This window comes from Aethalodelphis obliquidens, unplaced genomic scaffold, assembly GCF_003676395.1.
Source record: "Aethalodelphis obliquidens isolate GAN/ISIS:26980383/991018 unplaced genomic scaffold, ASM367639v1 scaffold15, whole genome shotgun sequence".
In the NCBI taxonomy this organism is placed as follows: Eukaryota; Metazoa; Chordata; class Mammalia; order Artiodactyla; family Delphinidae; genus Aethalodelphis; species Aethalodelphis obliquidens.
In genome coordinates, this window is record NW_020837959.1 from 15040677 (window position 1) to 15067834 (window position 27158).

A 27158-nucleotide genomic window follows, 5' to 3' on the forward strand; every position below is an offset into this window, starting at 1 on the left:
ATTTTACTTGAGATCATGAAAATTTTTCCTAAAGCAAGCTCTTCTGCCTGGATTATCTCTCCCTGCTAGCAATACTGTCTGGCTGAAAGCCAAGTGTTCAAATATTGAGGGTACAGATATTCAAGCTCATTTCTGATTTTCAGCACAATTCCAGGTTTAATGTTAAAAACCAACAGCTAAAATTAACTATGGATAGCCATTCATTCTCACTAAAATTTAACACAACATCTAATAGGTGCTAATTAAATCATGAGGGTAAAGTAGAAAAGTGAAGGAAAGTCAGGTGACTATGGGGAACCATTTATCCTCTCTCTTATACTCAGTTAAAGGGGAGTGTGGTTACAGCACTAGACCTAGAACCTTTATTCACAACTGCCTTATATATTTACTAACTGTTTTTCTTCATTTAACAGTGGCTCTTAAATAACAAAATAAATTATCAGCAAGTTCAACCATAACTTAAAAAATAGAGTAAAAAAACCCCTGTTCGAGCCTCATAAACGCAAGCACAGCAATATATTTCATACATGTTGATTACAGTTTCCATGTTCTTTGTGTAAATAACACAAAGATTATTCTCTTCCCACTGTTGCAAGTTCACAAAATTTATGAAAAGGCTTCACTCTTTTTCCCCAGCTCAGTTAACTGTACTTCAGTTGAACACAACAGACAATAACTGGGGTTGTTAGTGAGATGTGGTAAAAGCAAAGGTCATGACCACTCAGAACAACACCTAAACCTAAGATACACCTCAGATTTTCTAGTCTCATCCTGTAGCTCTCATTTATTAAATAATTTACAAAGAACTGTTGAGGATTTAATGAGCAGGCTGAACTCTGTCATTCTGCCATTTTGCTAGTCATGAACACACGTATTTTCCCTTTAAAATGAAGCAGAATACTATTCATTTCCAATGAGACTAGATGTAAGGGAAAAACAGACAACATCGAAGAGATTTTTAAGTTGTGCTATGTTGCTTTAACTGTTTAATTTTAAAAAGGTTAATTACCAGATCAGTGCACCATCTCTTGCTTAACAACATAATACCTTTGCAAGTAGATTAAAAAATATCTTTAAAATAAGCCAGAGGTAAAAATGTAAAGGCCTGAATGACTTGAAAAACAGAAACAGAATAATTTCTGATCAGTGACTATTAATGGGCATAGTCATTTTATACAGCAAGTAACAACAATTTAGCAATTTTTTAAACAGGCACTTGATAGAGTGTATACTCAATACTGGGGCATCATATGCAAAAATATGGCTTTATTACAAAGGATTCAAGATGGCAACTACTTAGAATCCAGTGCCAACACGGATTATAACAAATCCAGTGAGTATTTTGTTTTTCAATTATTCATAGAAAATTTAATCCTGATTAAGTATCCTTGGGCAGGAATTCATGGGTAGTTGATGACTGAAACCAGCATTTATGTGAAATGCTTCTGTTAATTTAATCTGTGTATACAGCTTAATTATGATTGGGGATTCAGTGTAAGAGAAATGAATTATATCAGGATTAAAACTTTAGTACCATATCACAGAGTACTTTCTCCTTCTTTCTTTTTCAACATGTAAACCAGCTTGTCCCTTCACCTAAGTGCTCAGATTTTAAAACCCTTTGTAAAACCAATGCAATGTATCTAAGTTTTTCATAAACTATCTGTCAAAAACGCTTTGCTAATCAAGCTAAAACCTAGCTAGAGCTAGAATAGAAGAAAATGGAGAATAACCCCACCCACAAATAAACAAAAGCTTATTCACTTAACTATGAATATATTTTATACTGATTTTCTGAAGTAACTTCATTTTCAATTTCTTTAACTCCAATACAAAATGCATTTTCCTTAAAGCATAAAAAGAAGCAGTTTTTAACCAGTGTATTACACTGATTTCATAACTGGACTTGGTTTAGACATGTATAAGCAAGTAATCATTTAACTGATTACTTTTTATAAGACTATCAAACCTGAGTTAATTATTGATATAAGATGAGGCATTATAAGTGGTGAATCTCTTACCAAAATATCATATAATTCTTTTCATCTTTATTTCCATATGGAAATTGCATAAATGATCTTATAACAACACTCTTTCTTGAAAGTTTATTAAGTATATCTCAAAACATTTATTACCTTTTTTTCAGTTTGGTACTGCTTAAATGCAGTTGTATAAATAACATGCTCTGCTTTCTCTGTTCAATTTTTCATACCAAAAGTATGAAAAGAAAAGTCACTGTATTTGAATCCTTATTGCACTCTGGTAAATAAATTTACTTTTCCTCTAAAGAAAATCAAGTATCAGAAGTGAGGGCGACTTTTGTGTCCAGATGATATGGTCAGTGGCAGTGTTACTGAGGAAAGTGAAGAAACTTCCCAGTAAAGACTGTGGGATAGAAAGAGTCTGTAGAGAATCACCATGGAAACAGACTGGCAAAGGATAACGCCTACTGTAATGACCTGAAAAGAAAAGAAAGAGAATGCTTTACTGCCTGCAAAAACAGAAATTATATTCATTTTATCATGGACCTATAAATACTTTATACATATATAAACTTATATATACGTTATATAAATATACATAAATAAAAAACTGTATCTGTCCCATCTTTACTGTGTGTACATTTTGTAAAAGAAATTTTCAATAGGAAAATGAGACTAATGTTCAACTATAATTGTTCAAAAGTAAAATTCCTTTAACAGTTAGTTTATAGATGTCAAAATAAGACACAAAAGAATAATTTGCTAAACCATCTTCTCAGGGTGCATGCACTAAAGAAAGTAATAGGAAAAATCAGACTCCTGGCTAATCTAGTAATAGGAATAAAGCATGCCCCTACCTGAATGCTGGAGAGTGCTCTAAAAGCCCTTTCCGAAATTCTCAAGTCACTTCTCTATTTTTGTAGACTACCTTCCTATCTATTTACCCTTTGTAAATACCTCAGGTTCAAGAAACATTTGTGTGTTCAACCGCACACTGCATTGCTTGTAAAGGGCTCCTGGCAGAACTCCACTTCGAAATGATGGAGTAATTCACCTAAGAAGGTAGGTATCAATACAACCAAAATGTGGCATACTTGAGCATGGCATTCCAGTCTGCAGGCTGTTAAAGCAACTAGACTGACTTTTAGAAAGCTGTCTTGATTTTTAACATTATGTAGCAAAAAATTTTAATCATTTTTTCTTAACTACAAAGATGAGTTATAAATTTTATAATTTAATTTATAAAACAGTATTATGAAATTGGCTAAAATAAGAATAACAAAAGCTATTTTCCATCATTCTGCTTATAAACTAAATTTAAATACTCACTGGTTCAATATTTTGTTTCAAAGTTTTATTTTAAAGAATCCAAGAAACCGCTGAATGGATAAACAGGCCTTTCCTACTTTAATAATTTCCCAATAAAGACTACAAAAAACTATTTTGATCATGTATATTATTTACCTTATCTCTTTGGTAGTCATTAAAAATGACAGAAATGCATGCAAGACCTGGATGGCATAAAAACCACAAGATACAGCCCTGAAACAAATGAAAAATAAGTCAAGTAAGCGCAGCTATGCTTTGTTTTCAGAATGTACCAGGTAAATAACAATACCAGCATATTTAGGAGGTCATGATTGATCTCAATTGGCCTGTACAGTAGAACTTGCAATAAAATGTAGAAATATATTTGCTACTGTTGTGACAATGATATTCTGTTTCTAATCAAATGGGTGTTTTTGGAGTATTTAAAATCTTACATCTTCCTCATACATATATTTTGAGGTTTTGATATATAAGTAACAAATCTGAGAAAAACAAGGTACAAATGTGTAATATTTCTATAAAAAACAAGTAAGAATATACATTCATATTTGCATATAGATACACAAAGAAATTCTGTAAGAATACACAAAAACTGACTAGCAGCGGTTACCTGTTTGAGATTTAGTACAAAAGACACAGAATTAGGCGAGTAGGAATGGGAAACTTTTTAACACTATACTTTTCAAATATATATGTTCTATTTTTCCTAGAACATGGCAACTTATCCTTTTCCAAAATTAAATTTGAAATAAAATAATAAGTTAATACTAGTAGGTGTTGAAATGCTTGGTATATTGAGGTTATAAGAAAAAAAAACAAGATATAGAAAAATGTGTTCACAATGCTACTATTTGTATAAAAGTGAAGGGAAATATAAATATATATATATTTTTTGAATTTTTGAATTTTATTTATTTTTTTATACAGCAGGTTCTTATTAGTTATCCATTTATACACATTAGTGTATATAGTAATATATTTTAAATTCTCTAAAAAATAAATTAGGAATTAATAGCAGTGATTATTTGAGGAGGTGATAACTGCATAGATGGGAGAGAAGAAACACGTTTGCTGCTTCTTAAATACTTTTGGATGTTTGAACCTATTCAAATAGTTATATTAAAACATATAAAAATTAAAGTTTAAGAAAAAAATTTTGTACTGTTTTAAACATAGAAGAAAAGAAGAAATTTAGTTTTTAAATACCTGAAGTATATACTGACTTTTGAAACAATAAGCACTACTGTCTCTGGGAAGAATTCCGAAGTGAAATGGCATATCCTTGCCTGTTTGGTACTCAGAGGCCTGACATGGGTTCCTAGGGCTGCAGCGGCAGCTTTAAAATGCTCCACATCTGGAATAAAGAAGGAATTTGGCCCTCCTCCGTCTCAGCCTCGTTCTACTGAGACTGTCAACTAGGGTGGGCTGACCAAACAGCTTATCAGAATGATGCTCTGAGTTGCCAAGATGATGGGTTATGGATTCTCTCAATCTGACCAAAAAAATATAACTTTCTAGGAAGGGAGGCTTCTGTAACGTTACTGACTCAACCTGTCTCCTGATCTTTTCCTTTATTAAATGGATACAGAAAAAAAATCCATTTGCCTTTAGATCTCACTAGCATAAGAAGGACACAACAAGGGGGAATGAAGTACACATGATCTCATATGGATGACATGAAATGGCTGAAACATAGTATGTACTCAGCGTCCTGGCTCCCTCTGCTTATGCTGAAGGACGGCTCTTCATAGTTTGTTATAAAACATTGCATAATTCTGGGAGTAACAGTTCATAGTCCATTAATGGCTGTTTTTTGAGACATGCAAACCGTATCCTAATTTTTTTATTAAAAAAATTCTGATACTACAGAAAAAATGTAAAATCCCTATTGATAAAGAAATTATAATACAGGCAAAACGGACCTGCCAAAGATTACATGGAAACTACTGTTTCATGAGTTCTGCAAAATGGGGATAATATCATCTATATCTCATAAGTTATGAAGATTAAATGATTTGAAGCACATAGAGTACCTGGCACGCAATAAAACCTTACTAAATATTAGCATATGGTTGCTCCTTAACTTCCCAAGTAAAGCAAAATGAAGTTGATAATGTGAAGAAGTCATTTTCTAACCAAACCCATACTTTGGCAAAAGTGATATAGAACTCCCTCTTGAGTGTACTTCTTTCCACTGTGATGATCTGGTAGAGTCCACAGCCTAATGACAACGCTAGGCAAATTCTTAAAACAATTAGAAGGATCCCTGCTAAGTTGTGGTGTGAATGGTGGCTGTGAGGACTGGTATCTTCAAACTGTTCCCAAAGTAGCAAAATACTCTGTAAAAAACAATATTTAGAGAAAAAAGTCATGTCTACTTACAATAAGGTACTTTTTTCAACTCTTTTCTATATCCCCTTAACCAGTATATAAACATTCCTAAGAGGCTCTAAGATTTATCAGACTATATAAGGTGTTGATTAATAAAGCACAATCAGTTTTTCCTTCACTGATACCCTCAGCTGGAGAAAAGGGATTGTAATCAAATGAGACCACATGCAAGAGATAAAAAATGCTACTGTTACCAGGATTCAAGTAAGACAGCTCTAATGATGAAAATAAGTCGAAAAGATGAAGAGAATAAACATAAAACTTTCTTCTAAATCTTTCTTACTTCAACACTTATTAGGAATCAAACCGTTCTGCATTCAAGCCCATTATCTCAGGATAAACTTTCAAATATCTCAGTATCTTTTGTAATCCAGAAATTAACAAGTCAGAATTGTTGATTTCAGACCTCATTCTTTTCCCACGGTAACTTCCCTGGGTAAAGGAGAGTAGATTTTCAAGTCCAACATAGCATCCAGGGCACAGTTACTTATCCTTATTTGTCTGTTCACCTTTTTTACCATATTGTTACTATCCCAGTGTAAAGCTCGCAAGTTCTTCATTAAGCTGTTCTGTTTACTGCTATTCAGTAGAAATCAGTGCCCACATTCCCTCCACCTTTACCAAACAGCAATCACTTCAATTACGATAATTTTCACCATCACACATGTCAGTAGCCCTCTGTGCTCCCTTCATTTGCCAACTCAGCCTTCAGAATTGGGTCTTCAGTGGCTTCCAAAGAATTTAGGTCGAAACTCCATTATTAAATCCAATTTTAGGCTTTATGGGGTTTACCAGCAACCACTTCCTTTCCTCATTCTCAAATCTTCCACCCTAATTTTACTCCAGCTACCATTCTCGCTAGGTGAACTCTTTTCTCATCTTGCACACATAAATTTCCTTCTTGAAACAAAAATTAGATCTTTATTACAGAAATTCATTCCTCTACGCCAAATTATACCCGTCTGATTCCTTAACTTGCATTTCTAAACGTAACTCTTTACAACAAAGAAGTGCTATTATAGAACTATCATTTCCTGCTATGTGAGGTAATGGATATGTTAACTGGCTTGATTGTGGTGAACATTTCATAATGTATAAATATATCAAAACATCAAGTTGTATACCTTAAATCTATATAATTTCTATTTTTCAATTATAACCCAATAAAGCAAAAAAAAAACCCCAAACTACTATTTCCCATGATTCACATTTTTACATATTCATACTCCCATATTTCCACATACGTATGCTAATGCAGGACCTGTGGAATACACTGTACACATTTACGTGATCTCTTGTTGCCTGTCTCGTCCCCCTAGTCTGGCTGCTGTTGAGAGTCAGGGCCGTGTCTAATACATTCTTCACAAATGCTCACATAAACTCTAGGGTAGTGTTATAATCTCAATTTGTATTTGTTTATGATAATGAATTTAAATTGCAATGAAATAATGAAAATTCGATTTTTAAAACAGTTATTGAGAAATGAGAATTTAACCTGATATTAACACTACTCTCCATAAATCCTGGATCAAAAACATTAAGTTGGCAGAAATTACCCTTATTTTAATCACCTCTAATTCAGTTCTTTCTCACTAGCCCTCCCATCCTGGCATTATCTCCTTTTTAAATATCAATATCTGTGATATGGTCTCTTTCTAAATCAATCATGTAAATTCAATAAACCTTCACTCAGCACCTAAGGTTCTAAAATAAGTACTAGAGGTAGATGGGCACAGGCCTTACCCTTCACTAGTGAGTTTTTCCATTTATTTAATGCATTAAAACTTAGATTATGATGTCCTTTACAGAGCCCAGATGTATATTTCATTTTCATCTATAGCTGATGGTCACAAACTCAATACAAATTTTTATGTTTATATCTTTCTTCTTAATTTTTATAAATCCATTGTACGTAGGCATATGGAGATCCTAGAATAATGTCTATAGGTCACTATAGAGAAAAACAAAAAAAAGGCATAGAGGACTCTTCTAAAAGACCAAGTTTGTTTTTACATTTGTTTTCAAAAACAAGATCCTATTCTTTTTTATTCTACGTTTTGTTTTTTCTTGAATCTGATATTCACTTGAATTCTTTCATGTATAAAGTAGATTCTGGCCAATGAATGAATCTCAAATTCATTAACTGACTCATTTAATATTGAGTACTTACTAAGTGTTAGAAAATATGAAAGAAAGCTCTTAATTAGGAAATGAGAATGTAACTGAATATTAAATACACTGCACTGAAATAATCTGATAGGAAGCTCAGATTCAGGTGAATTACAGTGAAGTTCTGCGACGTGCACACCTCAGCACTCGGAAAGCTAACAGGTTATTGATCTATCACTCTTGTTTCCCCATTTTTTAAAAACTGAAGTATAGGCGACTTACAATGTTGTGTTAGCTTCTGATGTACAATAAAGTAATTCATTTACACATATATATACATATTCTTTTTCAGATTCTTTTCCATTATGGTTTATTACAGGATATTGAATATAGTTCCCAGTGCTATACAGCAGGACCCTGTTTATCTATTTTATATATAGTAGTGTGCATCTGCTAATCCCAAACTCCTAATTTATCCCTCCTTCTCCCTCTTTCCCCTTTGGTAACCACAAATTTGTTTTCTATGTCTGAGAGTCTGTTTCTGTTTTGTAGATAAATTCATTTGTGTCATATTTTAGATTCTACATATAACTGATATCATATGGTATTTCTCTTTCTCACTTACTTCATATATGATCTATCACTCTTTAAATTCATAGTTTAAAATGACACAAATTCCTCATGGGTCCCAGGTTTCTTGACATGAGATATGTTCAAATTTGCATTTCTCAATATTGCAAAGCAGAAACATTTAGTATCACTACTAACCTGTGTTATGACAATGAAGACAGCAATGCCAGTGGACGCAGGAGTAGAATCCCACTGGAGAGGTCTGCTCTGAGACTTCTTCATTCTGACTATTGTCCAACCCATGCATAGACTCAGAAGTAAGTATAACATTTGAATTTGGGAAGCGATGTCAAAAACTAATGGGAAATGAAAAGCAAAGTCAACTGAGTTTTCACAATACGAAGAATTTTATCCTTTTTTTTTTTTGGTCACACTGTGCAGCTTGTGGGATCTTAGTTCCCCGACCAGGGATTGAACCTGCGTCCTCAGCAGTAAAAGCATGGAGTCCTAACCACTGAACCACCATGGAATTCCCAAATTTTATCCTTTTTGCATTGAGAATATAATTATTTTATTAACCACAAAAGACAGGCATTTTAAAAAAGAAACTGATGAAATTCAATAAGAGATATTCATGTATAATAATTCTAAAGAATTAAAATTTTGCCATTAAATTTGTAAACTTTCTGAAAATAGTTAAAACAATGGCAATACTCCTATTTTTAAAAATATATATGTGTCCATATCATATCTTTATTAAGGCCAACTTTAAATCTCTTTGTGTTTCTTATTCTTAGTTTTTCTAATCACAATCTATAACTCACTGCTTATGAAAAGAAACAAATTTTAAATATAACTTCTGCAATGTGGAGAATACTTCTGGGTTGTTAATTTTTTTTGGTGGCTGACCTATAATATGAAGAGTATTTTCTAAACCTATCAATAAGAAATAGCATGACAATAAAACGCAGAGCTGCTGTAACATCCAATTATGTTGGCCCTAGTGTCAGAGTCCTGAAGACGAATGAAGCGCTCCATGCATTAGTGTGATGTGCCCCCCGGTGGCCATTGCTTACACTGCAGGGGAAGCTGGCTGTGGTAGAAAAGACGCAACGAAACCGCCTGCACCCAGTTCAGTGCGACAAGAAAATAACAAGCAATAATACTTCAACTGCCATGTGTATTCATTTTAGAAGTTCTATTTACTGATTTTTAAAAAAATTATTACTTTTTCATCGGAGTGTATTTTGATGTGGATTTTGGAATAAACATGTGATCACAATTCAACAAAATAAAACTTTCTTCAAATTGCCATTTATAACTTTGATGTCTATGACTTTTATTTCTTTTATATAAAGATATTCTTAGAGAAACAGATAAAACTAGCTGTAGTATCAAACTTATATTAAAAGTTACAAGCCAAAAACTTATTAATAATAGACCTTTTCAGCTTTATTTTGCCATATTTTTCTCCAGCTCTGCCACCCAAATTAAAACCGGATACTTTACATTTATGCTTATATACTTGTAATAGCGAATTCTAATACTGAACTGTCACTACACTTTAATGATATAAAGTGTCATGGCCTTTCAGAACAAGCACAATTTTCTTACAACATAGATTTTAAATGACTGTGATGCTAATTATTTTTATTAAACATTTCACAAATACATATTCAGTTATTTAAAGAAGTTAGCCAAAGGAATATCCCTAGATAAGTTGCTAATTAGCAAAAACAAATACTGGGGAGGAGGGAACACTGATTTTCTGGCTCATTTCTTTACATACTAAGTAATGCACATATTGATATAATACCATAACTGTGAGGGTAGGTAGACACTGCTTATCTGTTCTTGAAAAATAACTAATGTAGATAAAATACACAGATGACACAAAAACCCCATTCTGTGGAATTTGATTAAAAATCTTCATTAACCAAACCTGTTGTCAGAACTACCAAAAATGATCAACATTGATTTATTGCAGTTTTTTTAAAAAGACTTTTGCTTTTAACTTACCATGAAGATGCCAGACAGCCTAAAACACTGTTTTGAATACAGTAGACACTCACAAAACTTCAAAAGTCCTTGATTTTAGTAACAGCTTTGCTACTGATGGGCCTCTGTGTGCTTTGCCTCTTTGGACCACAATTTCTTCATCTAAAATGCATAAGCTAAATTATTTCTATGCTCTGTCCAGCTTTAAAACTCTAGGATTCTCTTAAACATCCTGAGTCATCTAAGAGAAAACAGGGGTTGAAACCAGGGTTCTAGTAATGTCAAAAAAGGAGAAGCAACTCTTGTTCATGCCCAAGAGGTAAACAGTATCCATCCTCTTCACAAGGAAAAGGAAAGATTCTAGAAGTTTTAGAATCTTAAAATAGGCAGCAAGATCAGGATAAGTGGGTCCTGAGATGTTTATAGAGATTACTATAAGATACTCTATTAAAGAGTGAGGAGACTAGAAGAGAAATATGGAAATATAAGGAAAGTAAATCCTAGAATGTCTTCGTATTCAGAATCTGCTTTTTTTAGAGCAAATCTTAACTTGTTTTTCAGGATTGAGAATGGCATATGACCTGATGTCCCTCTAAAGTTCCCTTTAAAAAGTCATGATTATAGGAACTTTTAGTTTTTCACCATCATATTTAATTGAAAAACTACTTCACAAAAGTTCCTCTTATAAATTAAAGAACAAAGCTGAGAGGTCAGCTCAATTACAGGTATACTCTATGGCTCTGGGTTAGAAATAGAGACAAAAGAGTCACAAAAGGAATGAAAAAGGGAAAAAAAACCTTTAGCTTTGTGGTCAGAAAATTTGGGTCTAAATCTTGGCTCTACCATTCACTAGCTGACTGACATTTGGGAATGTACTTCCTGTCACTGAGCCCAGATTCTTTATCTGCAAAATAGGGATAAGCATATCTACTTCACTGAGTTTTTATTGAGGACAAAAATGAGAGAATGTGGGAATCTCCTGGTGGTCCAGTGATTAAGACTTGGCCTTTCCAATGCAGGGGGTGCGGGTTTGATCCCTGGTCGGGGAGCTAGGATCCCGCATGCTTTGCAGCCAAAAATCCAAACCATAAAACAGAAGCAATATCGTGACAAATTCAATAAAGACTTTAAAAATGGTCCACATGAAAAAAAAAAGAGAGAATGCATATAAATATGCTCTAAAGACAATGAAGAGCTCTGCACATTACCTATGACTAAGAAGAAACTAAATAGGATATGTGGAAACTAAATGTATAACCTTGTTTCCAGTTGAGCTGAATCTAACCAACCTTGGATAAAAAAACTGTATTATGACAAAAAGTAATTGACAAAAAAGGAAAACATACAAGAAGCAGATAGCAAGTTTATGTTTTAAAAAAATGCTCAGTAAGATACTCACATTCTGCCAAACTTCCCATAAAAGGTACCCCTATTCCATCTTTGGAGTAACTGAAGAATTGAAGAGGAAAATATTAGCATCAATTACAAGTGTGAAAAAAATCATTCATAATCAAAGCAAGCATAATTTTGGTGGACTAATTAGGATTAATTAGACGTAATGATGAACACAGTTTTAATGGTTTTGAGTTACCTGGAGAAATGAATGTAATTAGCAAAAGCTGAACCAGCTTGTAACAGCAATGCAGTTGTCAGAACCTTTAAAACCACGTGCATGGGTCCTCCTTTCTTAATAGCCTGCCACAATGATTGCGCATAAATGCAAGCAATCACAAAGTACACTAGGACTAGGAGGAAAAAGAACTCATGTAACCCTGTGAAGAGAAGAAAGGAACAAGCCAGTTATAGTGTTGGGTTGCTTTCAAACCTTCCCATCAGTATATTTCCAGAACTTGCTTTTTAACTGAAGTCATAGCATTTACTTTTGTAAAAGAAAAAAAAGGAAGACTGTTGAAACAAATAATTTTCTACTTTAGGATACAGTTTTAACTATAAGAACGCAGATTAAACTGAAGTCAATCTATAAGAAATCATATTGGTCAGAGAATAAGCCCAAAGACTAACCACAAGATCATAGTTTTGGTCGAAACAGTAAATTAAAACAATGATTTCAGCATTCAGTTAGATATGCTTTTTTACCCCCCAAAGTGGATTTCTTTTATAAGACGTTTAAAGATAGATTTAGTCAGTCAATAAGAGTTTTATATACCCTGACAATGATTCTCAAAGTGTGAGCCCTGTGCCAGCAGCACCATCAGTAGGGAAGTAGTTAGAAAGGCAGATTCTTGGGACTCAACCCATACCTACTGAATCAGAGATTCTGGGAGTGGGACCCAGCATTCTGGTTTTAGTAAGTCCTTCAGTGATTCTGATACAGCTAAAGCCTAAGAACCAAGCTCTGGAATGTATCATACCCTTAAATTCCCATTTGGACAAAGCGTCAAAATACCTGTCACGACCAGGCCTCCTTCTGAAGTAAATGGCATTCAGCTCTGTCAAAGAGGAAAACCTATGGAGACCATGGGACTCCACTCCACAGGTGACTGAAACTGAAACACCTGACCAAGTGGCTACCAATCCAGACTAGTCACTGGCCAGCAGCATCACTTGGTTCTCAAAGATACGAAGCCAGTCATGTTCTCTTGGGACATCAAACCACAAAACATAGAAAGGATGAGGCAAGGGAAACTGGAGTTGAAAAGAGCTGATGATGGAGCAGGCCAAAGGAGTCAAACCAGGCCATGATGAAATCAAAATTCTGGGCAAGCAGAAATTTTGAATGAGCAGAGGGAGCTGGTTGGTAGAGACAAGAACAGAGCATAGGAATGTGCAGATTTTATATTAAAAATGGTCCCAGTCATTAAGCAGCCTCCAGTTTCTACCACCAGCTTTTCAGTAGTCTTCACACATCCTCAAGATAAACACCCCTTTTTCTGTGTTACCTGGAATCTTTTGACTGTGTCTTCATTTTTCGGAAATTTCAGAAAATTTTATAACGAACCAGGGGCCAGCTTTGAGTTTAATGGCTTACATTTACTTGGTTACATCTAAACCTAGTCCCTAATATTAGGGCTTTTATATTCTATCTAAATAACACTGGATATCGTGACAGTGGCTGTAGCTGTCTCCATTGAATCTGTGTATGAACGTCTAAACTGTACTCACTTCCATTCCAACTGTGACCCCTGAATCTGCTCTGGCTTCCCACGTGGGATAAACTCCAAACAACAGGCAGAGAAGGGAATATTTACATTGTATGGAAAATAATTTTAGAAAAGTAATCCAGAAGATGCAAACAGTAGGAAAAATACTCAATAAACAGTTCAATCTCAATCATGTTTTTGGCGTTGTTAGGAGAAAGAGAGAGAGAGAGAAAGAAGTATTTCAGCCACTGGGTGTCTCTCTAGCTCTACATACATAAATGTTGATGGTCCACTTCTCTAGTCTAGGTTAGAAAGTATGTTTAGACTTCAGGAAGAGAATATCAAAGAACAGAATGGGCATATTTTCTTTTAAAATTCCTGAAACAGAGGCGTATTCTAGCTTTAGAAATAATGGGACAATAAACCTGGGATTGTTATAGTAATGGAACAAGGCAGAAAATAAGCTAAACATATTATAACTGTGTGTCAGTAAAAGTATGCTATCCTGTGTTCTGAATCTGTTTTTACCTTTTCTTCTTAGTATAAAGAATTAAATATGGCATTCTATTTAAATTTTTATTTATTTATAATACTTTACAAAATATTCATTACAAGATAAGGTTTCAGACGCTATTAGCTTAGAAATGCACCATGAAAAGAAAATCCCAGACTATTTATTGAGAACCAGAATAATATAGGAGGAAGGGACTTTTGAAAATAAGACACATGTCACTAGCAAAAAATGTTTTAGGATTATTCAAGATTAAATGTATCTTCCATAAAAAGCTAACACGGTAACCAAAAAATTATTTCATTGAGATAATATATTAAATAACTTGAACTAGGACATTTGTCCTACACTTTGCTCATTGCATTTTGCATAAATTATTCCTACCTTTACCCTGATACTTTAAAGATAAAACTCTGGGTCTGCACTCAAGTGTTCTTTTAAATAAACCACCTCTAGGGAAAAAAGTCTGTTTTTCTTTTTTCTCTTCAATCAACTTTACTTTTGTTCTGCCACCATCCTTCACAGGAAAGTAATCTACGTTCACCTTGAAATTAAAATCTAATTTTAAAACAGGTGGAGGGCTTCCCTGGTGGCGCAGTGGTTGAGAGTCCGCCTGCCAATGCAGGGGACACGGGTTCGTGCCCCAGTCCGGGAAGATCCTACATGCCACGGAGTGGCTGGGCCCGTGAGCCATGGCCGCTGAGCCTGCACGTCTGGAGCCTGTGCTCCGCAACGGGAGAGGCCACAACAGTGAGAGGCCTGCGTATCACAAAAAAAAAAACAACACACACAAAAAACAGGTGGATACTAGGTATTAAAACTTACATATACACAAAAGAAGAAAAACACTCTTAAATGAGCATGCAGTAGGTGACAAACACTTATGTTATAAGGGAATGAGCAGATTTTAAGGCAAACTTAACTGGAAGCACTGGCAAAATTCAGTAGGAAGAAAACTTCCAGGACAGCTTTAAAAAAATTCAGTTCTGGCTAAATGATGGGAGATGGGAGAAAATAGGGTAAGAAAAGGAGAGAGTCCATGGGTCATGAGGCAGCCCCTGGAACACTCTCGCCTACCTGTGATGCTTGTTGTCTCAGAACCCCAATGGCCATCCTACCTTCAAGGGTCTCAAGATAAATCCTGCTTAGTCTAAACCAATTAGAGAAATTCCAATATTCCCCTTTCCCAAAGAGGTAAACCTAACCCTTTACTTCGACATGTTGGTTTACCCTTATCACCTTTCTGATACCTTCACTTACATTTCTCTTATGATGTTAGACAACAAGGTCACGTGTCGAGTTCTGGCCAATGAAATAAGGGAGCTTCTGGGAAAGGTTTCCTTGCTCTTAAAAAAGAGACATTGAATTTTGCAATTGCCTAGATGTACGGCCCAGACTGCTGCAGTTAACTTTGAATATGAGGGAGCTGACAAAGCTGACAGTCAGAGGATAACAGAGTAGGATAATGTTAAATAAACTACCCTGAAGAAGCCTCAGAAATTATTGTCATGTAAGAGAATTAATTTCCTTATTGTCTATACCACTTGCATTAGAGTTTTCTGTTACTTTAAGTTACAGAGCCAAAGGTAAGATCCAACCCATTATCTTTCAGGATAACGGAGGAGAAAAGGGAACAAGAGAAAATAATAAACATATCTGGAATCTTCAGAACAGTGAGATGGCAGGTGTGACAGAGCCTGTAATACCATTCCAATGAAAACCAGTCTACTTTAGACAATAATGCTTTAATTCTCAGGATTCTGAGTACTTCTTCTTTTGGTCTCTACCAATCACAAATACAGTTAACAAGGATTCTAAGTTTTTAAGAGGTAGTTTTATTTTATTCTATCTTGAAGCATGATATTCCTATGTAGTATTTTGTCAAGTAGCATCAAACTTGCCTTAGTCTACATTCAAAAAAAACCCCTCCAAAACAAAAAAACCTAAGTCTGTAAAATACAGGACTAACTAGTCTCGTAGATATAAAATACATAGTTGGTTTGAAAGAAAACAAACTGTAAGATTTAACCAGAGTAGCATATAACATTAATTGTAGCTTTCTGCACCAGGTTATTCTAATTCAAACCTCTAAGATACATGCTTTAGCAGTCAATTCTCAGTAAAAAGCATAGCAAATCAATTTTCTCTACTTAGGGCAGAAAATTAGTCAAATGAGGAAAAGTTTCTAAAATGAGCTAACTGGGAATTATTCCCTGGAAACAAATTCTATACCTGAGGCTACAGAATAGGAAGAATCCCTCTTAAGGCTCTACGTTGAAACCAGCACATTACCAAAACAATGTGGAATATGGACTTTTAGCTAAGTGGTTCTGCACATTAGAATCAATTCCAGAGCTTTGACCAACTACAAGTGCCTGGCTTCCACTCCAAAACCAAGTCTCTCTCTCAATCTCTGGGGGTGGACATCTGTACTTTTTCCAAAGCTCTCCACATGCATACACAGTGACAGGTTGAGAACCACCGATTTAGACTTCAATGTAGAATTAATCATATTTTAAGGCATTTAAATAATAAAATGATGTGATCCTTGGAAATTATGCCAGACATCTAGCAATGAATACTTTTGAGTACTTATGGCACTTTTTAATAATCAATCCCTACAGATTAGCCTTGCACAGAATCCCATGCTTAATGAAAATCCATGTTATAGTGAAACTTCTTCCCTCATTTAAATACTCTTGGTGACATGACCAAAGTAACTTTCCCCATTCTAGTATAAGAAAGACAGATTTTAGACATACTATAAGTATCAAATCAAAATCAGTCACAGGAGAAGACAGGTCAAAAGGAGTCAGGACTAAGAACTGAGTCAGAATGGTTAGTGGGAACCCTAAAGAAAAAGCTAGCCATAATTCAGGGTGTTGAAAAAAACACTAGAAGACATGGGCAAGGTTCAGGATGAGCCAGGGTAAGGATGACTGACATTCAGTACTCCAAGCACCACACAGGGCACAAATGTCATTGCTTTATGGCCTATGGTCCAAGTTCAGATATCAAACTGGGAATGAGGAAAGAGTCCAGAAATGAGAGCCTAATAAGGAGGCAAGAAAAAGAATATCAGGATCCAGTGAGTCTCATGGATCCATACAATAAATAAAACCACCTCGAGCCTCCACTCTCCTGCCTGAAGGCAGGAGGGGGAAGGGCTACCAGATGTGGACTCCACTAGAGGCAGTAGGGTTTGCATGTACAGTGACTACAGAAGAGCATTACTTCCTGCTGAAGCCTGACCAGTCCTAAAGATAAGTGTCATATGAAATAATGAAGCCTTATAGTTAAAAGAAACCTTAAAAGCAAGTTAATCCAACCACCCATCCAATGCTATCACTAGACCTGGGTTTCATCAATGCCTTTCCAAACTATGTAAAATAAATGTCAATATCTCTTACTAAGATAAAAGAAATGGTAGGACAGAATTAACTTTCAATAATGATCTACATTGATCCAAAATAGTATCAAGTGAAATTTAACCTTTACATTCATTTGCACTCAAAAACAATTATGTCATTTCCTTCACAGTAAAGACTTTTAGAATGAATTATTTTTAAATGTTTAGGACCCCATTCTGTCACTATGTAAGTATTTTCTCAAACTAAAGGATATTTTTTAAAAAGTTTCTTTCTTCATACATTAAGTCACTTGTGACTTATTGTTTATAACACAAGCTCCTTGAGTTGCTTTTCTAGCTGTGGCAATTTACACTTTGAGCTTAACAACTGGTTTAGTCTAATGTGGCCTCAACTCCTGGCCTACCTCCACCCACTCACCTTGATGGCAAATGTAATGCAATGGGATTGAACTTTTCTCTAAGCAGACTGACTCTTCCAAGTGGGTAATGAACTCATGAAGAGGTAAACACCCAACCTTTTTTTTGACAGATGGCCTAGAGATTTTAGTTTTCATTCTGACATGTTAATTTACAAATCCATAATATTTTATAGCATGTCCACCATTAATCACAAGAAGTCATTCATTTCTGTTTGGGATAGGAATTCACTTCAGTAGGGCAGAACATAAAATTTTGTCAACCTAAAATTTTGATGAAATATTTTATGGGAGTAGATTTAATTTTGGAAAGTTTTATCAATTTTGATCATTTCAAAAATGGTTGCAATCTCCAATAAAGGCAACCCCTAAATATGTTCAAACAACCTAGTAAAGGACAGCTATACAAAGTAGTGGAGTTTCTATCTCACTTAATCACTGGGTTACTAATTTAGACTGCTCAGTTTCTTAACATTTTTCTGTTTATAAAAATAAAGCTAGCTTATCATAAAAACAAAAAGATTTAGAATGTAGAAACTGAAAATTATCCATAATCCTACCACCCAAAATATGGAAACAATCTGTTACTATTCTTGTACTTCTGTTTATTCTCCGCATTTTTTAACACACTTGAAACCATACAATACAAAATTTCCAGTTCTGCTTTAAAACTTAATAGTACAGCTGTTACAATTCTATAAGATTTATTTAACCATTTGTCTACTGTTGGACACAAGTTATTTTTAATTTTCAGTATTCTAAAAACATAACATGAAGATATTTGTGCATAAATCTTTTTCTGTATTTAGGACATATATTTAAATACATATTCTTACCAGATTCTCCAGCACTGAAATGATCAAATGGATTCCCTTCAGCATCCGGGTTTAGTAACATCATTTCAAATGGGATATCTTCCACCTGAGAATTCTCATTGTCCTCTTTGCACGTATACTTGTCTGCATAGAACACGTGCCACATTTGTGGATATGGAATCTGAGACACTGTCAGATTATGTTCAGTCTGATTCATGGCTACTTTAAAGAGAAAAAAAATAGCACTTTCAAAGCAAAATTCTCAAATGTATTCATTGTTTTAGTCACATAATCAATTTGAAATGAGAATTCTTTTGTTTAGTTCTTATTGTCTCAGTAGTCCAAGCCCTGATGTAGTATTGGAATAAGTTCTGTAAGTCATAAAGCAGGTAAAAATAATGTATTTTAACCAACCAAAGGAATCACTATAAAAGTTCTATGAGATACCACAAATGACTAGAATAGTTTCACTGAAACTCTGAATTTCAATTTTAAGTATTTTCAAGTGAGTTAGCAACACTAAAAATTTTTTTGTTGTGGTGGTAAAATGTACACAATACAAAAGTTACCATTTTAACCATTTTTAAGTGTACAGTTCTGTATTAAGTATATGCACAATGCTGTGTAGTCATCACAGTAACATTTCTGAAAATTACTTGAGTTAAATTTAAAATGGAGCATTCAACTTTGGAAATTATTATATCTAAAAACTATGACTGACAAACACCTTCAAAAGATTTCCCAAAATCTCTTCCTGATTTGTTATTCTTTAAAAAGGTACTAAAAGTCGAAAAATAGAAGTTACAGGAATATGAGTTGTTATACTGGGTCACATCTATATAGTGTGTTGGGCTGGGGTGGGAACTCATGAATGTTGGCCTCACACAGACCTGTGCTTGCATCCTGGCTCCAATCCTTACCTTCTATATGACTTTGGGCAAGTTACATAAGCAATGACACTCACTTTCTTCATCTGTAAAATGAAGATAATACAGCAAAGAGCTGATGCAAGGACTAAGTTATATGAGTCACTTAACATGGTATCTATCATATAGTAGTTGCTGAATATAGGTTAATTGTCCTTTTCCTTTCTTTAAAATATGGTGATTATACCAATAAGTGGTTCTCAATCCAGGGCAATGCTACTCCTCTGCAGGGCATTTGAAAATGCGTAGGGACAGTTCTGTCGTCACAGCAATTGTTCTCAACTTCAAGATACTTGAAGCGGGGCTGTGCTAAACGTCATACAATCCAAGCTTACGTGACAAAGACCCGTTCTGCCCAAAATGCCAGTAGCACCCCCTTTGAGAAACACTAAATGATGTCTAAGATCCCTTCTCAATCTAAAACTATGATTCTGACCTAAGAGAAACTCACTACTACCCTGAATGTTGTAGGAAAGTGGCATCTCAAACACTATGTGTAATAAAGACAATGGAAGAGTTAGAGAAGCAAGTCTTACGAATCATATTCATTACTTAACCTCTCTAAATTTCTTTCTTCAGTAGTAAACTTAAGATACTTGCCCAATCTGACTCAGAGTTCTTGTGAGGAGCAAATGAGACAGTATATGAAAGTCCTGTGTGGAGTCTGATTCTCTATAAAGTAGAGTATTCTTAAAATATATGATTATGTTGGGTGCAATTCCCAAGTCTAGATTGCCCCCACTGCATGCCAGTCAGTCTTGATCTTTTCCTCAACTGAAAAAATGAAACTTTTTAATAAATAAAATACATTTCTTGAGATAACTGGAAATTTGTATATGGAAGAGATTTTAGAGGTTATTATGAAATTATTCATTTTCTTAGATGCAGTAATGGTATTGTTATGGTAATGGTTATGGAGAAGAATGTCCTTACTCTTATAAGATGTATGCTGAAATACGGTGAACTGCTCAAGGCACCCATAGCTTATTTTCATTTCAGTTAAAAACAAAAATCACACACATACAAACATAAAGCAAATATAACAAAATATTATTGATAAAATTATTAAATCTAAGCCAAGGATATACAGATGTTGGTTGTACTATGCTTTCAACTTGTATGTATAATTGAAAATTTTCCTAATAAAAAGTTGGAGAAATATTATTTATACGTTGTCTTTATAAATGAGATACAGATTTATCTTGTCAGAATTCAAATTTTGAGGACTTAAACTTTACATTTGGGAATTTCATTAATAGTAGTTAAACTGGACAAGATGATTTTGTTAAGAATACCACAGCGCTGTTTTTTTGGATAGCTTAATTTAGCTGACATTTATACTGTTTTTCTTACTGCACAGCTTCTAGAAAGAAGTAGCAAAGACTCTAGTTTCTCCAGTTTCTGTTAAATTGATGACCTTTAATAAGAATTCAATATATGATCAATAGCAGCTCAGAAATAAGGCTTTTGAAATGTGCAGCTCAAAATTATGTAATCTGGACTTCATTATATAAAGGCTTTGCTGTGTTGAGGTTTTATCACTTGCACTTTTTCTCTTAGATAAAACAATATAAAAATTTAATCATTATATTTTCACCAATACACTTTTTGATGTTTCATTTTAAATTATGTAGATCTACATCAAATAAAAACAAAAGTGTGCTTCATAAAGTGATATTGGCCTCAGTTTTTGTCTTGCTGCCTTTTTCAGTACGCCTAGGAAATAAGCCTCTTGACAAAACTGCATGTTCATTGTTTTTGAAACAAAAGACTACTGCACAGCACGCTTACTGTATGCTGATGTAATGAGTACCTCAAATATTAACAAAACTTGAATTGCAGAGAATGGTGTTGAAAGGCTAATCGCCCAATAATATTATAGAGGAAATGAATACTGTTAACAAAATTACCCAGAATAATAAAATACTAACACCTTTAAGCGATTTATACAATATACCAAATGTACAAGAGGAAATATATGCATATGATGTAAAAAGACAAATTTTTTTGCATATAAACTCATCATTTTCTGTGCATTTAAATATCTTCTTTGTTTGCTTTAAAAACCTACAAAATAGTTTTTATCATTTAAAAAAATCTGATGTTTTATGAATTAATGAAAGAGAAAAAAGCAAAAAGTAAGACTGAAAAATAATTTCTCAAATATTAATTTGGGAGAATGTATAATCACAAGCAACATTCAACACTGAGATTTTTCAAATCTACTAATCTTTTCATAGTTTACAGCAGCAATAAGGTTTTACATAGGAGTTAGGCATAGTTAATGGGCTCATCACCAAGTAGGTGAAAGGCTATTAATTCTTAAAAGTCTCATTAATGGTCAGGAAATGAGAATTATTTCTATAAGGAATTATTTTCAAATACGTGATACTACTCACACTGTCATGAATTTAAGGATATGCTTTTTGTTTCAATGCATCAAAGCTTCTAAATAACAATATACTATAAATATGAAAATAATATATAAAAGTTGGAGAATACAGATTTTGTTAAGACTTGGCTTTTGTTAAGGGAAAAAGAACTGGTTACATATGTAGAAAGTGATATATATGTCATTAGTACTCAATTTATTTCAGACCTCCAAATTTAACAAAAAATCTTCATTCCTCAAAAATTCCAGTTTCCTGAGATCTTCCGTTCCAACAATTCCAAAGAATACCCTTGCACTTCAGAGTAGGGAAGAGGAAGGGAAAACAGAAAAAAAAAACAACAGCAAGAGGTTTTATAAATTATAGCTCTCTACATATGCAACTCCACCTAAAGAGTCATAATTAGAATCACAGCATTTTAGGACTTTTAGGAAGCTTAGAGAAAACTAGTCCAACTTCCTTGTTATACAGATAGGTGAAGTGCAGCTCAAAGATAACAAGATCTTATTACAAGTTACTAGCAGTGATTCTCAAGTTTAGCTGCCGTTGCAATGCAGCAAGTCTCTCTATATACGTAAGTTCTGTGACTGAAGGTATTTGACTGATAAAAAAAATTATGTTTTTGCAAGCGTATATAGTATATGGTATAATATTGATCATGTAATATAAGAAAACAAATCGATTCCTATAGCTCAAAGCTTTAAACTGTCTGATAAGTTACTATTTCATTTAATTTCACTTTATTTTATTTGGCTGCGCCGGGTCTTAGTTGCGGCACTTGGGATCTTCCTTGACGCATGTGGGATCTTTAGTTGCTGTGTGCAGGCTTCTATCTAGTTGTGGCCTGTGGGTTTTCTTTCTCTAGTTGTGGTGCGCAGCCTCAAGAGCACGTGGGCTCTGTAGTTGAGGCACGCGAGCCTCTAGTTGAGGCGCTCGGGCTCGGTAGTTGTGGCGTGCGGGCTTAGTTGCCCCGCAGCATGTGGGATCTTAGTTCCCCGACCAGGGATCGAACCCACGTCCCCTGCATTGGAAGGTGGATTCTTTACCACTGGACCACCAGGGAAGTCCCTGATAAGTTTTTAATAGAGAAAGAAAAAGACTTTGAGGTGCGAAGTACAAAGCAAATGACCTACTAACCAAAAACCCCTCAAGCACTAAGTTCCATGACAATTCATCCTACAAATACTAAGTCAATGCTTAACTGAGCACTAGTGTATCACAAATTCTCACTCATAGTACCATGTAACTAACATTCATAGTCCTTATCACAATAGCAGTTTCACACTTATTCACAGTGAACTTATTTATACCCTCACCAGCCTTAAGGACTGTGAGAGTGTCAGTATTTTGGTCCCTTGATGTATCACTAGTGCCTAGCATAGTACTGGAAGTGCTGTGAATGAATGAATGAATGAATAAATAGACCAAAAGAGCCCTGCTGCTCTCACTGATTGATTTTATAACAAATAAATAAAATGTAAACTTGTAACTAAAATAAATGCTGTGGAGGAGAACAACAGGCTCTAAAAACTCAAGTGTTAGTGGATGGATGAGCCAAAGAGGGGAAGGAAGAAAAAGCGGAGGAAAAGCCTGTGCAAAGGCCCAGGGTGGCACTGAAAGAACACTTGCACTACAAATAAAATGAGGCCCAACAGGGCAGTGCTGTGAGATGAAGCTGGGGTCGGGGGTAAGCAACAGCCAGACTCAGACAGCTCTGCTGATCAGATTAAGGAGGGCCGCCTTTGTCCCAGAGCAGTAGGAACCCACGGAAGTACTGAAGGGCCTGGTGAGGATGCCAATGTGACATGATCAAACCTGCCATTCAGAAAAATCACTCTGATTCCAGAGGGGCACCAGCATAGCTGCAGTGGCCAGGTAGGAGCTACTGCAATAGTACAGGCGAGAGATTACGGCAGCCTGGAATAACATGGTGGGGTTAGAGATGAAGAAAAGTAGATGAAATCAAGAGATACTGAGAGGTAACTTACGAAACAAGAAGGGGGTAACTGGGAACAGAAGGCTAGAACATTTTATACATATGTGGAACACCTAGATGATTAAACTGGTGTAGAAAGGAAAAGAGAATTGATAATGAGCATTTGTATGAATTTCCCAGATAAGTTCTAAAATTCAGGGTTGAGGTAAATAACTTTATGTAACTGTCTTTGATATCTGAATCCAGTCATTCAGGCTTCTTCAGCATACTGTCAATGTCATCTCACAAACCTAGACAAAAGATCCCCACAACGGGTGGCAATGACTGGGGACTTGGACTCTTATCCCTACTCAGGTTATGAGGGAACCAGACAGCTGCTAAGAGTAAGACTGGATGTTTAGAAATGGCAGTGCTTTACTGACTAGACTGAAAGAAGAGTCAGAGACTCGTCATTATGCAGAACATGGTAGTGGAAATACAGGGGGGAAAGGGGAGAGGGATAATTCCTATTTTTTTCTCATGGATGTCTCATATTCCTAATTAACAACCAGTTAACTTCCAAGGGGTAAAATGGGTAGCATGGCATATGCTCTTCATCTCTATATTAAAAAGATCTGCACTCACTCTGGATGGCAAACACCCTAATGCATGGGACAGTGTTGATGAGAATGGAACAGCTCAAGAATTCAGGCAACTAGAATAATAAAAGTAGAGCCTCTCCAGAGGCAAACCTAGAGGTTTATAAATGATGTGGGGCTGGTATATTCTAAAATGACACATTGTGTCACCATATGACTTGGTCCCGAGTCCCAATAACACGTTGCAAAACAGCATCACTTGGGCTAAATTATACAATTAACTGAGATAATGCAAGCTTAGTGTTTAGCTCAGTGCTACCAGACAATAAGCATTCAACAAATGTTATCATTCACTCCATGCTGCCACTTGGTCAAAATATATCAGCCATATTGGTATGAATTATGTGACCTGTGAGAAGTCTGAATGTAGGAACGTACACCTTTATAAATTATCTGGATATTTTTTCAAATATTTTGAATAAGAGGGGAAAAAGGCATTCTATCTTTTGATCAAGGAAAAGATTAGTTTCCTTAAACTTTAGCTTAAAATGTACTCAACAGAGTGTGGTATGTGCTGTGCCATGAAACATCTAGATATGTAAATATTATACTCCCCACATTAAGGAAGAAAAAAATATACATAACGATCAAAGACAAAAGGATATACTCACTTGTCAACTGAGCTTTGGATAATTTTTCGCTACAACTATAACCGTGACCACTTTCCTGCAGCTTTAGCCATTCCTGGGCTTGGAACAGGTAGAGTTTAGCTTCCTTTCCAATGGCTACTGCTATGTCATTGATTCTGACACAGAGAAGAGCATGATCACCTGGACATCAGAACAAAAATTATCAACTAGTTTGGTCTTGTATGGGACTGAGATGGTAGGACAATTCAATACCTCTATTTATCAAAATGGGAATTAAAAGAGCACAGTTTTTCTTAAATCTCATTTTAGCTAGGTAGGTCACATTAGAATGACCATCCCATTCAGATGCAAGTCAAGAGATCATTCACATTAATTATCCAAAACAATGTGTGGTGTTTCCTTATACTTCAGCTGATAACGCATGGTTTTTCACTGAATAAACAGCCACTTCTGTATGTAGACATTCACTGTGATAGAATTTTGCCTCATTTTACAACCACTCCACATCTTTAACACTTGCCTATAAACTATCCATAGAAATTTCCTGCCAAAATTTCTTTTGTTTTTTAATATAACATGGCTGTTAATATTTAATAATTTTTTAATATAAAATACAAAAACATCTTATAGCAAGAAAGGTTAAATAAATGAGTTTTGGGGTAGACCTGATACAAAATTTGACATCTGTGACTTTTACAAAGGAATTTTCAGAACAATATATGTTGTAAGACAACTATAGAATGAGCCTTGTTGCACACAGCAACTACATTTAAGGCCCAGGAGAGAAACAGCAAAAAGTAGTTGCCTCTAGGGAAAGGGACTCTGGGTGAGGAGAAGGGAAACAGGGCTGTTTTTTCATCTGAAGATCTTTTTATTCTCCTGTTTCTGTTGTTTTTACTATTATCACTTTGACTAAACATTTTAAATAAATTTAAAGTTATAGTGTGTATCAAAAACCGTCTAAGTCTCTGATATAAACTAATTACGTTATAAATTATCAACAGCCTTAAAAGTGACTCTAAGGCCCTATTAACATCTTAAATCACATTCTGAATTAGAGTTCATATTTCAGTACTGTATGGTCTTAGTATTATTATTTTCCTGAATTCGAATTCACTGAAAATTGGTAATAGTAAAATACACACACCCAAAAGATAGAAAGTGTGTATGTTAATATACTTGGAACACTCTATTCCTCAATCTTACCTGAGAAATCTGGATTTACTACATGTTTCTCCTCTATGTTTATCAGGTAATCACCATGAAATATCAGGGTTGTCTAAAACCTGTCTGGGAGTCACGAGTAACAAGCCGCGTCACAGCTTCCATACATGCCAGATTTTCTGGTAGTGTCCAGACTGTACCATTTATTGTAGTGACATTACTATCACTGTCAATAGTCAAAGTATAGTTACAGCCAGTTGATTAAGTAACTGAAAATGTTACCTAAAAAAATAATAAAACCCTCGAGTTTCTTCTTCATTCACCCAAGGTCTACTCCACAATAGATTTTGTTAAATGGATTGCATCTCCTTTTCTCGCCGCCGGCTCCCGGCTCCCCACGCGAGGCGGGGAGGGAGGGGCCGCGGGATGGGCCCACGAGCCTTCATCCCTCTCCCCGCCCCCGCACCTACCGTGGAACTCGAAGTGCCCGATGCTCTGGCCTTGAGCGTCTCGGGCCGCGGCGCTGCTGAAGCTGCCTCGCAGCGTCTTACCCTGGCTGCCGGGTGGCCACCAGCAGCAAGTGAAGGCCACCGCCAGCAGCCGCAGCCCCCCCATCCCCGCCTCCTGCTCGGCACTCACACCCCTGCCCCTAACCGCCTGTGGCCGCGGCCCCACGTCTACAGCTTGAGATGGGGAGGTGAGGGGAGAGGGACCGGCGTCGCGGGCACGCCCCCGGGGGCCTAATAGCCAATGAGGGGGCCCCTCCACCACGAGCCCAGGATACCCACCAATCAGAGGCTGAAATGGGCGGGACTGCAGATCTGCAAGTCCCATCACTCCCCGGTCTTTTGGCTAGTTCCCGCCTTTTTTATGGAGACTCAGGAGGATGTTGCTTCAGGTTACGGAAAAATTATTGCCCTCC

General features: G+C 35.5%; 1 protein-coding gene across 6 annotated transcripts in view; it reads right to left on the minus strand.

The window, feature by feature from the left end:
• GPR180 (G protein-coupled receptor 180) overlaps positions 1–26925 on the minus strand; it is a 37798-nt gene extending 10873 nt beyond the window's left edge. Inside the window, exons 1-10 of one of the 6 annotated variants that reach the window (XM_027115998.1) lie at positions 26707–26887; positions 25094–25252; positions 18614–18814; positions 11971–12151; positions 11779–11828; positions 8580–8737; positions 5459–5650; positions 3447–3524; positions 2940–3012; positions 2348–2459 (exon numbers count right to left, since the gene is read on the minus strand). In XM_027115998.1, the coding sequence (XP_026971799.1) occupies positions 2947–3012; positions 3447–3524; positions 5459–5650; positions 8580–8737; positions 11779–11828; positions 11971–12151; positions 18614–18814; positions 25094–25252; positions 26707–26851 (1230 nt within the window). In that variant the 5' untranslated portion in view covers positions 26852–26887 and the 3' untranslated portion in view covers positions 2348–2459; positions 2940–2946. Of the gene's footprint in view, positions 1–772; positions 2460–2812; positions 3037–3446; positions 3525–5458; positions 5651–8579; positions 8738–11778; positions 11829–11970; positions 12152–18613; positions 18815–25093; positions 25253–26706 lie in introns of those variants that run through there. The other 5 variants (XM_027115997.1, XR_003434677.1, XM_027115993.1 and 2 more) reach the window with 5 other exon arrangements.
• Positions 26926–27158: the final 233 nt, after the last annotated feature.